Raw genomic sequence first — 14,121 nt, forward strand, 5'->3', positions numbered from 1 at the left:
GCTCTGTTCCATTGTGGTCAAACAGAGTCAGGGTGCTGATATTGTGCATGTTGGCTCACTGGAGACACTCTGCTACACCAGAGGGTCTCAAAGTGTGGTTCAGGGACCCTCATGGTTCCTTGAGGGGGGTTCCAAATGGCCTCTTACGGGTGTGGAACTCTCAGAGTTATGGTGAGTTAAAGGTCTGAGAACCACTGTGCTACTCTATACACATCCTTCATTAGAATCATTGGTAACACCTGTGAAGGGAGTGATACTACTAAATATATATATATATATATATATATATACACACACACACACACACATACATACATACATACATACATACACACACACACACACACACACACACACACACACACACACACACACACACACACACACACACACACACACACACACACACACACACACACACACACACACACACACACACACACACATACATACATATATTATATATATAATACCTGTAGTATAACCATAGTATAACCCATGCATTACTATTGCTATATTTCTACCTGGTCTGTGCAATATTACCATATACTGTACATGCCATTGATGCTGCCAATACATTCACTTCCAATATAGTTCACACTGTTCATATTGCACACAGGTCTGACTCTACAGAATTTTAGCCTACTGTTATATTACGGTTTTTAATATATCTTATTTATGCTATACTTATTTGACAGTATATGAATTCTCTTATCTCGTTGTATATAATTGCTTTTTTTCTGAGGCTAATGCCTCAAGTTAAATTCCTTGTATGTGAACATACAGTAAACATATTGTGATTCTGATCTACCATCCCTAGTAGTTCTGTACTTTCCAGTCACAGCATGAATCATGCAACAACACCTGCCATGTACTAGAAAACATGTATAAAATAAATTACGTTTGTTTTACTAAAGACAAAAAAAAAGAAACAACTGCAAAATAATAGCCAACAGAGAATTACACCATTACTATACAAGCTTGTTGTGGTCTGAACTATTGTCACATTGTGTGGCCATGCTTCCTTCTCAAATTTTTTGGGGAAATGTGTTTGTTTCAAATAAGCTTCAAGTTCCTCTATTTAGTCAGTAGCTCGATGCGTCTCTGAAGTGACAAGATGACTTTTGTGGACACTCTGCGACAGTGGGACAACGCTGTAGCTCGTGCTGAGGGAAAAGACATTTCTGAAGCTCTTAGCATTTTCCTGTCTATCCAAGAGCCAAACTCCAAAATTTTCTATAACATTGGCTGTCTCCAACTGATCAAACAAGACTTTGATGCTGCTGAGAAGGTATGTCTGAGGATATGAGCTGATCTTAGCTAACATTAAACTCAGAAATCTGTTTTAAAATTGCTCCACATCTCAACAATTTACAATTTAGGCATTTAGCAAACGCACTTATCTAAAAGCGTCTGACAATAAGCAAGGTAATCACATACATAGAATGCAAAGGGACAGTGTAGTGCCTCAGGGAACTACAGTAGGATCACATAACAGGAACCTAGCATCAGTCTAAACGATACATTATTAAAATACTGTAATAATCTGTTTCTCAAGAGAAATCACAATTGTTTGTTGTTTGTTATTCGTTGCCATAGAATTATGATTAAATTGCAAGTCATATAGAAAGGAGAAGGAAGTTACCAGATTTTCTCAATTATTCATGCAGGCATTTGACCGCAGCATAGGCAAAGATGAACATCTGGCAGTTGCCTTCTTTCAAAGAGGAATCACCTTCTACAAAAAGGAGAGGCAAGACTTGCTCATCGTCATGAAATGAAATGCAATGCAATGCTGTTGTTGTTATTGTTAATATTATTATTATTAGCCTATTATTAGTTTAACTCTTTTTCACTGAATCTTCACATTGGTATATCACTATGTGTCAGTGCCATCGTGGTACATTAGCTGGTTTAATTTATTGCCATGGTTAGTGACTTGTATGTTCCTGTTTAAAGGTTCGAGGAGTGTCTCGGTGACTTCCAGTATGCCTTCAAAGAGCTACGTGGTAACCAGGTTATTGACTACAAGGCTCTCGGTCTCGCATACAAGTTGTATGCTTGTGAGGTAAGTGTCTGAAGGCCTACAGAGCGGATGTCATCTCACAACAGGCATTGTTGTGACACATTATAAGACTGTGACAAGATGCAGCCCCACCTAGAATACACTATCCCACACAAATGTAAAGTGTCACTGTCAATGAAACTTTAGGGCCCTATCTTGCCTTATGCCTAATCTCATAAGGCATTGTTTTATTATTTCTAAAACAGTGAAAGTAGCCAGAAAAACAGAACCACCAGGTGCTCACAGGAGAATCACCTGATAATATCAACCTGCTAGATCATTGGCTTCATGTGTTAACAAAACAAAAACAATGGATTTTCCTTTTTGACACAGTTAAGGCAGGCAGCTGTTCACACAAATTCTGACCGTTGTCCCTCAGGTTCTTCACAACATGGCGCTGGCTCAGGCTCATCTGGGCCGATGGGACAAAGCCCAGCAGCACCTGGTCTCTGCACTGGAGTACAGGACAGAGGTCAAGCTCAGCCTCCTGGACAGGGCCCTGGAGTCCACTCTGGTAAGTCCCAACCATGCACCTATAGGGGCTACCTTCGTAACCACTTACATATCACTGCTGTCGGGTAGAAGCCTCTTATCTCCATTTTCATAAATGTATGCCCTACTTGATCATACTACTGCGTCACACAAAAGCATCAAAACAGATCTGCAAGCTCGAAATGTGGCACAAAGCGATGTGTTTTGAGCTTGTGGATCTGCTACTTTTGCTGTTTTTGAATTTGAATCCTGAAAAGTAACAGTTTTGGACGTATGAGATTTCCACGCGACAGAGACGATATACTGTAGGGATTAAGACTTAAATCCTACATACTTCCTCCCCCCTACCCCTACATATCTCTTTGGTGAAAATAGGCTATCTACAAGTTCACAACGCATCGCAGTGCGGCACATTGTGGGCTTGTAGATCTGCTATTTTTGCCTAATATTCACCCCAGAATAGGGACGCTAGGGTTCATGTGTTTAAAAGCTGAAGTCTTTCATTTGATCTCACTAAAACACATGAACCCAAGGTTTTAGGAGAACATCTACCGTGTGTTTCCTCAGCCCTATGATCCTTCAAAACTAACCTGACCCCAACCTTAACTCCTGAGGACACATAGGGTTGAGGGAACATGGGGCTGAGGGAACATAGGGCTGAAGGAATACCATGTGAATATTAATTAATATAATTTTCTCTCACCAACAGAAACAGAAAATATTCAAGCTAGCTGAGGTCCCATCAAAACAGCTATTCAAACCAAATCAAAAATATGTGGCCGAGCTGGAAAAGAAGGATTATCTGGGGAAAGCTAAGGTAGGCTACCATTTACTTAATGGCAGATCAAAGCATTCATATGTACTGTTTGTTTTACTTTACTGAACTGAGTGTTTCCAATTTCCAACACTTTTACTTCTACTCCATTACATCTCAGAGGCTTGTAGATTGGCTCTTTTCAAAGCATTTTTATACATTTGTAAACTTGTGAAATACTTTTACCTTCAGTACTTCGGTATATTTTAATGCGAATACTTTTTGTACTTTTACTCAAGTACATTTTTAATACCAGACTTTTATTTGTAACAGAGTATTTTTACATTGTGGTATCGGTACTTTTACTTAAGTACAAAATGTGAGTACTCCTTTCGCCACTGGAACCACGGGTATGACTCAGTGCTTTCCTTTCCTCAGGTGGTGGCCTCCGTTAGACCTGAGGATGCAGGGTTTGCTGGGTTTGCTCCCCTACAACCACAGGTGAAGTATACTTATACTACAGGGTAACCAGAAGGCTCGCCCCGAAACACACTCGCCCACGTTTTTTTCACGGACCGCTCGCCCCCCAGTGGTTCTTGTATTCTTGTATTAGTTTTACTGATGTTAAGTTTAGGAATAAGGTTAGGTTTATAGGCATAGGTTAGGTTAGGTTAGGACTTTGACAGGGGCCATTTTCGATTTGCAGCCTCCTGAAGGTGTTTCTTTAAGGTAGTTTTGAAAGTGAATAGGGTTTTACACTCCTTTACTCCTTTCGGTAGGGCATTCCACATTTTTGTTGAACAGCATGAGCATGGTTTCTTTCTTAAATTGTAACATTTAGGGGGCACGGTGGCGCAGTCGGTAGTGCTGTCGCCTCACAGCTAGAAGGTCCTGGGTTAGATTCCCACAGGGGACGCTGTGGGCGCTGGGGGCGTGTTCTCTCCTCCGCGTCATCAGCGCCCATATCCTAGGTGGGGTTGGCGAAAGGGCCTTTCTGTGTGGAGTTTGCATGTTCTCCCCGTGTCTCCTAGGGTAGGTACCCTCACTAAAAACATGCAGTAATCCTGGTCACTATACTGCCTCCCCCTGGCCAGCCGGGGCGCCTGATGGAGGGGAAGGGAACTGGTTGGAATAACGTGTTCCTTCCACGCGCTACGTCCAACCAGGGAAACTCTCCCCTGTCAGGTGATAAGAAGGTCAGCTGGCTCTCATGCATTGAAGGAGGCATGAGCTCGGCCCTGGCCTCCCTAGGTTGGCAGAGGGAAGGTAGTGCCCAGGATTACAGCTTAGGCATTGGCACTGGGTGAAAAAAAAAATAGGGGTTACAAAATCGTGGGATAAAAATTTAAGATAAAAAAAAAAAATTGTAACATTTAGTTGTGTGAATAAGTGTTACATTTTCCTTGGAGCTAATGTTGTGATTTTGAAATCTTTTGATATCTGATAGGTTGAGGTAGGTCCTGTTGATCGGAAGCCCCCCGAGGTTCTGAGGTAAAGAACGTTTTTAAAGTGCTTATAACATTATAGACAGTGGTGGACACAGTATATCGTTTCTGTCGTGCAGAAACCTCTTATCTCCTTATTCTAAATTCATATTCTTTTTTCGTAAATTAACACCCTACTTGATCATGCTACAGCGTCACACAAAAGCATCAAAAGTAGCAGATCCACAAGCACTACTTTTGATACTTTTGAATTTGAATCCTTTAACAGTTTTGGACATATGAGGTTTCCACCCAACAGAGACGATATACTCAAGTAGACACCAAGTATTCAAAAGTACAAATTACAAAGTACATTTTCTTTTTAATATCAATGCATGCTGTATTAAAATGTAGGACATTAAAACACAAAACAAATGTAAGCATGTAGATCAGCCATTTCCTTTTCATATATTTTTGGAAGTTTGTATCCCAAGAGTTCCGCCCTAGAAATGAGTCAAAAGTAGGCTACAATATTTCTATTTAAATGCAGCGTAGTGAAAGTCAGAAGCTTGCAAAGAAATACAGTAGCCTACTCAGCTAGAAATAACAAATTACTATACTTTAAACAAAAAACACACACATCTAGACATCTGCTTCTAGATATGAAATGGCTCACTGACAGAATACGTTTTGAGTTTGGATGTCAAACACAGTTGCTCTCCTTACTGTATAAATGGTACTGTAGAGTGGACTTTAATTCAGAAAAGATTAGCTTGCACACAACATATATCAACCTCCAGTGGTGGAAAAGAACTAGTTACAAACTGAAGTAGGCTACTGTACTTAAGTACAATGTTTTACTTTACTGGAGTATTTCCAATTTTCAGTCCTTTTACTTCTACTCCACTACATCTCAGAGGCAAATGTTATATTTTTACTCCACTACAATAATTTGAAAACGTTTTTAATCATTTTGATTGGTATTACAAAACATACAGTAACCACTTCAGCCCTACATTTTGGCCATTTGAAAATAGCCGATCTACAAGCTCACAATGCATTGTGAGCTTGTAGATCTGCTATTTTCAAAAGATTTGTATACATTTGAAAACTTGTGAAATGGGACATTCTGCATAATGAGTACTTTCTACTGTTGGTACTTTAAGTACAATTTGATACCAATACTTTTGTACTTTTACTCAAGTAAATTTTGAATTCCAGACTTTTATTTGTAACAGAGTATTTCCACATTGCAGTAGTGAGTACTTTTTCCAGCTCTGTTGCTGAGTGGCACATTCATGCTCCCACAGAAGGCTTAACCCATAGACTGTAAAGGCTTAACCATACTGCTTTTGGTCACTGCATAGACCTTCACCTTCCTCTAGCACCACCCTCAGGCCAAAATTTGCACTTGTATAAAACATATTTCAATGGTCTAAAGTGCAGACTGCCATGCACCTTTGCAATATTTGCCTCTGAGATGTAGTGGAGTGAAGTAAAACTACAGAAAATTGGAAATACTCCAGTAAGTCAAAATGTGTAGGCTACTTAAGTACTGTAGCCTACTTGAGTTTGTAATTAGTTACTTTCGTAAAATTGCTTGCTCAGGGTGGGATTCACTACGTTTGGCGGATTTCTTTTTTCTCACTTCGCAAGTGAGAAAAAAAAATCTGCCGAACGTAGTGAATCAGGCTGGATCCCAGGCTAGGACTGTCAGGTCACTGCTCATTATGTAAAGTGTCTTGAGACAACTTGTTGTGATTTGACACACAAATTGAATTGAATTGAATTGAATTGAACTTTCTGAAACCATTCATGCTCCCCTGGGGAAGAACTATTTTGATTTTGGTGACCCGGGCAGTGACCTATATATCTTCTAGCACTGGTTCTCAATATGGGGTCTGGGGACCCCCAGGGCTCCAAGGCTCCAAGGGGAGGACCCCCAGCTAAATGATTGGTAAATCTGAGAGCGTATAACTGGAAACTAGTTCCATTTGTACACTCTCAGAGTTATGGGAGTCTGTGACTCCGTGACCTGATGCATAGTAAACTGGAGGGTCCTTGAAATGAAAAAGTAGCACCACCCTCAGCCTCAGGTCAAACTTTCTCTATCTTTAGCCCCCATAGCAGCAGGGCTGTATTAAGAATGACAAAGACAATTGTTGGTTTGGTTTTGATTATCATTTGGTGTTTCTAAGCCCTGGCCCATTTGGCTTTGCCCAAAAACATGCTTTTGATCAAAAACTGTTCTTGGTAACGTGTGAGTGAATACAGTCAGTGTAATGTATACACTCTTCCCGAGGACATTCACAACCCTATATCCTTAAGTGTTTTCCTATCTCTGCAGGGCTTTGGAAGGAGAACCCCACATTGTCCTCTATGAGTTCATCCCCAAGACCAGTGATGAGTTGCACTTAATGCCTGGCAATATGGTCTTTATGACCCACAAGGGCGCTGACAACTGGGCCTCAGTGGTTTTCAATGAGAGGGTAAGTACCACTGAGCTATAGTCTACACAAATGGAACATTTTCTTGTCAAGGAGACCCATTTGAAAATTGTTTATATTTACTACCGAAGAACTGGGAGATAATAACGTGAAACCTAGAAATCTATACATTCTCTCTTCAAATCTATATTCTCTCTTCAAATCTATACATTCTCTTTTCTAGCTTAGGAAATAATAGTGCAATTAAACTGTCTCTCCCCAAGGACCCCTGGGGATCCCCTTTGAGAACCTTTTGGTCTACACCAGGGGTCTTCAACAGGTGGTCCGGCACCCCTAGGGGGTCCTCAGAGTTGCTTCTGGCGGGCCGCCAAATCTTTGTGTGATAGGAACTTTTTTTTTCATTAACCACTTGAACACTAGCATCCCTATTATGAGGTAAACCTTAGCCAAAAATAGCAGATCTACAAGCTCACAACGCCTCGCGCTGCGAGGCGTTGTGAGCTTGTAGATCAGCTATTTTTGGCAAAGAGGTATAGGTGTAGAGGGGAAAAAAGAGCAGACCAAGTTTAAAAAAAAAAAGTTTAATCTGAAACACAAATTTATACAATATAGAGGGGTTCCCTGCTTCATCTCTCTCTCAGCTAGGGGGTCCTTGGCCTGAAAAAACGTTGAAGACCCCTGGTCTACACAATAACTGTATCACTTCATGTACCATAACCTCTCACAGCACCTTAATAATGCTTCCATGGCATTTCAATATCATGCTGAGCGTGTTCATGTTTATTAGGCCATTATGAGATACCACGTGCCAATGGTGGAAAGTAACTAAGTACATTGACTTTTCAAATCAGAGTAATTCTTCAACTACTGGTACTGTATATATACCTATATTGGCCTGTACCTGCAAATGTACTGAAGCAAAACATGTTTATCTCTGCTATTTCATTTACAGAAGGGACTTGTTCCTTACAATTTCCTGCAACGTGCAAGCTTATCTTCTAAACAGAATCAGGTATGGATTAGTTTTGTTTTTGCATGTGTGTTTTAATGGTATGAATAATTTTTCAAATGAGATTTCAAATGAGATTTTTGTGTATTCATGATGCTCTTCGAGTATTGTGTCACTAATTAAAATGATTTCAAATTGCCTGCTGTGCTTAAACAAACAACAATCCTCAATTATATAATGTATCAGGGACAATAGACAGGAAGATAAAATGTTCATGTTACCTCTAAACACATAAACAATTTGGGAACACTACATCATCTTTTATGGTGTATACCGTCTCTGTTGGGCGGAAACCTCATACTGTATGTCCATAACTGTTTACTTTTTAGGATTCAAATAAAAAACATAGCAAAAGTAGCAGATCTACAAGCTGCGAGCTTGCAGATCTGCTACTTTTGATGCTTTTGTGTGACGCTGTAGTATGATCAAGTAGGGCGTTGATTTATTAAAAAAACACAAAAAGTTAGAATATGAAGATAAGAGGTTTCTGCCCGACAGCAACCATATATTGAACTGCATATGACAGAAAATAAAAACAGAATGGGAACATGTGAGTCCTACTAAATGTATCTATACCGTATGTTGTAGGATGGAAAAAACAGTGGGGCTGGAACGCCTCAGCCTCCGAGAGGAGAAGCGCCAGTCGGACAACCTGAGAAGAATCCTGAGAAGAAGAAGAGTCCCACCCCGGCCCCCCGTAGATCAGGTAAAGTTTGGCAGGCCCGGTGCATGGCAGGAGCAGGACAATAGCAAACAAAGTGGGACAACATTTCAATGCTGTTACACCTTCATCAGGTCCTACCAAACAGAGGCCAAGGTAGTGGGAAAGGACCCCATCTCAAAAATATTTTGTGCCAGGGACCTCCAGAAGCAAAGATTTGAGTAAAAAATATTTGCTTTAAAAAATATATAGTGAAGTGACGTGCTCTGAGCTTGTATAATCCGCTTGTATATCAACTATACTTAATTAATTTTAACTTGACAAAAATAGCAGATCTACAAGCTCACGGCGTGTTCGTCACAACATTTGAAATATTTGTTTTAAAAATGTAAAAACTGTGCCCTAAATGACCTAAATAGGGACACAAGGTTGAACGTAGCTGAAAGAGAATGGATAACGATGTGAGAAATAATGATGGAATGAAATATGACAGTTCTGTTCATTTCATCCAGCTGTTTTACATAAATGGGAAAGGATTCCAATAATTCCACAAAAGATAAGCTCAAATCATTGTAATCGGGCAATTATGTAATAATCGTGGCGGGCCTAGTTCTTGATATAGAGGTTTCACGATACACATGAAGGAAGAACTCCAATCTCCCTACTAGGTAGTATAATGAACTTGGGAGGTACAGTATGCATTCCTATGCATTAGATGAGATTAACTCTATAGATAAGATGAATTTCATTCAGTTTTATACAGTTTTTATCTGGTTATGCTTGTTTTTTATTACATGAATTCTCCTAGTTTTTACAATTTATTTATTTAAAATGGTAGAGTATTTTCCTGCACTATTTATTTATTATTTTATGAATTTATGTCTTTAACTAGGAGAAACACAATTTAGTTTTTTTTCTCTCCAAAGCTGCTTGCAGATGGAAAACAAATGACAAATAAAGCAATCTTGAATCTTGAAGAGATGAAAAACATGTTTTTCTTTTCCTTTCTTTCTTTCAGTAGGCATCATGTCAGCCAACACAAGTGAACGAGACACGAAGGAAGAGGTATGCCGAGGCCCATCATTGCATGATAATATCCGATCGCTTTTTAACTGTATATATCAGTGGAATGTGATCTCTTTGCCAATATGTTCAGAACAGTGTTAATTTTCACAGCAAATGACATTTTTGAGTTTTTAGTCATAGTCTTTTGAATAAAATTCCATTTAGTTTTAGTCATATTTTAGTCATCTGAAATGTTTTACCTTTAGTCTAGTTTTAGTTGACTAAATGTCATACAATTTTAGTAGGCTAAATCTACTGTTGATTTAGTGGACTATTTGTTGACGAAATTGTCAATATATTTAGTCATCATAGCTTACTTTTTTCGTTTTTTCGTTCTTTTTTCGTTAATTTCGACGAAAAATATTCGTCGTAGTCGTCGAAATTAACACGTGGTTCAGAAAAACCCCTGTCCTGAACAGTGTACCTCTTCTTTTTTTATCGGTTCCGGTTAGAATCATTCACTATAATTCCTCTTCCTTGTCTTGTTGCTTCCTTGTCTTGCTATAGAGTACAGAGCCTGGTGATGGTGAAAGCCCGCTCTGCACGGTGAAAGTATTTTTCACACACAACATAGCAGTCTCCATGTCCGCGGGATCTCCATATACCACGCTGGTTGAGAAAATCAGCAGGAAACTCAACGTGCCTGCTGATTCTATCACCTTGAGGTACAGCATATATGTTGCAATACAGTTCATAATGCCAGTTTGTGATCATTCCACATAAAGTACCAGGCTTGTTTTTCTTGTGACATTTAACCCATTAAGGCCTGAGGCCTATTCTACAAACGCCTTCTAAATCAGTAGTTCTCAAACCCTTTCGTACCAAGGACCCCTAGATTGACCCCGATCTTAAAATGTTTTGTGCCAGGGACCCCCAGAAGAGAAGCTGTGTTAAAAAAAATACTCTTTCGAAAATGTTCAAAAATAGCAGGTGTACAAGCTCGCAGTGCGGCACAAAGTGATGCGATGTGTGAGCTTGTATGTTGTATTTCTTTGAGAACCACTAAACCACTGCTCTAAATCCTTAGAGTTTTCTGAGGAAAAAAAAACGTGCGTTGCTATATATATAGCTAAAATCTAAAATGACACAGTTGCTTATCCCGATTTGAATGGGACTGAAAATAAACAATTTATTTATTCATTCATTCATTCAATTTCCAGTCTAAACTGCTCAGACAAAGGACAAATAGTGATCGATCCCAACAGTGAAATGGAGAAGGTTTGGAGTCACGCCAGTAGCGGTCGCATCACTTTAAGGTGTAAGATGAAGGATGAGAATCAGAAGGAGAAGGAGGTAAGAATGGGTCTCTTTATGTCCACACACCTTTCTTGTTTTTACCACTTGCAGTGGGGCTCTAATGATGGCTACAGTAGTATACCGCTGTGGTTTTCAAAATGGGGATGTATATATTTTCTTTCATTTTCTCCTTTTCTTTTGTTTGCTTGTTTGGGTCACGAGTCAACCCCATGTTTGGGAATCAATGATCTAAGTAGAGTATCTACTGTATCTGTTGTTGTTTTTAGCAAACAGATGAACAGCCAACCAAGCAGACTCAACTGGTGGCTCTTCATTCGTATGAATCTTCAAATCCAGAGGACCTTCCTTTCAATGAAGGAGACACAATCACACTTCTCTCCAAAGGTGAGATCAGGGTTGGATTTGCTGTGGGAGATGGGGGGGGGGGGGGTCTCTGCTTTTGAAATCCCCCTCTGCTCATTCATCTTTTATGGCTGATGGTGATATGTTTTAACCCTGCTTCTGGTCAAACATACAGTACATGCATTTCCTTTTTGGAAATGTAGACTGTCTGAAATGTATGTTTCATAACATCACAATTTAACAATTTAATAGAGAAATAATATTATATTAACCCTCCTGTTTTGGGCAAATGTGTCAAAATCTTTCTTTTTTTATGGTACTAGCAAATCTACAAGCTTACAACGCGTTGTGATGCAACATGTTGGGAGCTTGTAGATCAAATTTGTTGCTATTGGGGTGGAGTATAGGGCGTAAGTGATAAAAAAAAGAAATACATATATATTTCTGAGTCTCAGTGTTGTCAATGATCATGTAGAAATAATTCAAGAGTATTCATTATTTTAACAAACGTTTTCTCTCTTCCACAGTCAACGAGGACTGGTATGAAGGCCGGTGTAATGGAAATGTTGGTATATTTCCCGCAAGTTTTGTGAAAGAAGCTCCTCTCAGTGGCCAGTGAGAAAACACAGAAGCAATCAGTGCTCCAACCTCCTCATTCATTCCATAATAATTGTCATTTATGTCCGGGGTTCCAAAAGTGGGGTCCGGGGACCCTCAGGGGTCCTTGGGCGAGTTCCAGGGGGTCCCCAGCTAAAGTAGTTGATACAGCATCACAATCATTTTAACCACTTCATTCATTTTTTACGTTGGCTATTCAAAAACAGCAGATCTACAAGCTCACAGCGCGTGCTGCAAGCTTGTACATACTACTATTTAGTCTTTCTGGTCTTAAAGGACGACTTCACTTCACTTAATCTTCATATCATTGGTCCTCACTAATGCTCATTATACATAAAGTTTTACTCGGTCTGTGCCTAGAGGAGGGCTGTGGACACGTGAGAAACCCGCCTACCAGTGACATCATCATCAGGCAGGTTTTTTCTTTCAAAACGTATTTGGCCACGGACCCCCATCTGAAAAGATTGTATGCCAAGGACCCCATACACTTTTTGTGTTGTTCAAAAGGTGAAATATTTTCAAACATTGTCAAAAGAATAAGATTGTTTTGAAAATAGTTGATGAATATAGGGCCCTGGGGGTCCCCGGACCCCACTTCTATAACCCCTGCATTAGCACCGACCACCATAACTCTTAGAGTGTACAAACGGAACCAAATAGACCCGCATTTGGTTCCATTTGTACACTCTCAATGTCACTCTCAATATAGCCCTGACCCCCCTGGAACCCCCTCAAGGACCCCTGGGGGTCCCCGGACCCCACTTTGAGAACCACCAAGCTACAACACCTGTATAATCACGATATACCACGGCATCTTCTGTAATAATTGTTATTTCATCTTTTATCATGGGCTGAATAAATACTATTTCAAGTAATAAGTAAAAAGAGTGCTGTGTTTTTTTAAAGGATGGTACATAGGTTACATCAACCTTCTGATTGATTGATTGATGTACTTTATTTAGTAAGACATGAGAACAACAGTACATGGAAGTACAAATTCACAATACAAGGTCTACTAAACTGGAAGACTCATAAAAGCACTGAGCTTGTTTCAAATGAGTTCCCCATGCACACAAATCATGATGACATATAAGAGACAGACAGATATACACAACTACAATAGAATGTCATACAATCAGTTTACAGGTTACTGGTATGAAGAGTGAGAAATATGTACAAAAGGAGAAGGAGAGAGGGGGGGGGGGGGGGGGGGTAGGGGGGTAGGTTAGGTTAGGACTTAGACAGGGGCCATTTTCCAATTGCAGCCTCCTGAAGGTGTATCTTTAGGGCTGTTTTGAAAGAGAGTAGGGTTTTACACTCCTTTACTCCTTTTGGTAGGGCGTTCCACATTTTTGATGAATAGCATGAGAACGAGTTACTTCCCTTTGTTGAGCCAAAAAAGGGTTGGACAAGGTTTGTGGAGCTGCCTCTGGTATTGTGATCATGGACATCATTAACATTTTGGAAGTATTTTGACAAATACAGGGGGATCCCAATGTTGTGATATATCTTGAAGACCAGGCCCATAGCAAGTTGCTGTACTCTGTCCGCAACCCTAAGCCATCCAATCCATCCAAGCCATCCAAGCCATCCAATCCTTCTAGACAGTTCACTTGTCATAGATGTAACAATTTAATGCATTTATTTTGTAATGCAGTTATACTTGGCGGTTGGCGCTGATGCCGCCTTAGATGGCCCTGAATTGGTCAAGCAGCAACACATTGAATTTCAGTAAACATCTCACCACTCAAACAGAGAGCGTCTCATTTCAAACCCCAATGGTTCTATTGAGCCCCCCGCCCACAGGAGTAGCCCACTTCTCTCACAACTTGCTACAAAAATCGCTCATGAAAAACTATATAACCTCCTACATTTAATTTTCCACTCACATGTGTCTCCTTCTCTAATAATCAAAAAGTGCTATATATTTCATCTCGCAATGTACTTCCGGATGGTTCGTTTTGCACCTTTTTATGCCACATCGGTC

The 14,121-nt window shown here is 39.9% G+C and overlaps 1 protein-coding gene across 5 annotated transcripts; it reads left to right on the forward strand.

Annotated features, from left to right (window-relative positions):
- Positions 1-86: 86 nt before the first annotated feature.
- Positions 87-12,972, forward strand: ncf2 (neutrophil cytosolic factor 2). 5 transcript variants are annotated; one of them, XR_014600161.1, is made up of 17 exons: positions 87-171; positions 1,090-1,291; positions 1,671-1,753; positions 1,960-2,068; positions 2,445-2,579; positions 3,267-3,374; positions 3,750-3,812; positions 4,759-4,802; positions 7,083-7,224; positions 8,135-8,194; positions 8,780-8,897; positions 9,871-9,917; positions 10,425-10,582; positions 11,078-11,210; positions 11,441-11,558; positions 12,044-12,218; positions 12,903-12,962. XR_014600161.1 is itself a non-coding variant. In XM_084049265.1 (16 exons), exons 2-16 carry the CDS (start codon positions 1,118-1,120, stop codon positions 12,133-12,135), a joined length of 1,581 nt encoding a protein of 526 aa, XP_083905391.1. In that variant the 5' UTR covers positions 87-171; positions 1,090-1,117; the 3' UTR covers positions 12,136-12,972. The 5 variants fall into 5 exon arrangements, 4 of the variants coding, with proteins under 4 accessions (XP_083905391.1, XP_083905388.1, XP_083905390.1 ...); XM_084049265.1 differs by having other exon boundaries at positions 11,444-11,558; positions 12,044-12,972; XM_084049262.1 differs by having other exon boundaries at positions 12,044-12,971.
- The last annotated feature ends 1,149 nt before the right edge of the window (positions 12,973-14,121 follow it).

Source organism: Gymnoscopelus microlampas (genome assembly GCF_963454915.1).
Source record: "Gymnoscopelus microlampas genome assembly, chromosome: 22".
In the NCBI taxonomy this organism is placed as follows: domain Eukaryota; kingdom Metazoa; phylum Chordata; class Actinopteri; order Myctophiformes; family Myctophidae; genus Gymnoscopelus; species Gymnoscopelus microlampas.

Excerpts from the sequence above, each read along its gene's own strand:
- ncf2 (XM_084049262.1), top strand. The coding sequence starts at position 1,118 with ATGACTTTTGTGGACACTCTGCGACAGTGGGACAACGCTGTAGCTCGT. Across the intron at positions 1,754-1,959 it reads ACCTTCTACAAAAAGGAGAG|GTTCGAGGAGTGTCTCGGTG; the intron begins GCAAGACTTGCT and ends TCCTGTTTAAAG. Across the intron at positions 2,580-3,266 it reads GGGCCCTGGAGTCCACTCTG|AAACAGAAAATATTCAAGCT; the intron begins GTAAGTCCCAAC and ends TCTCACCAACAG.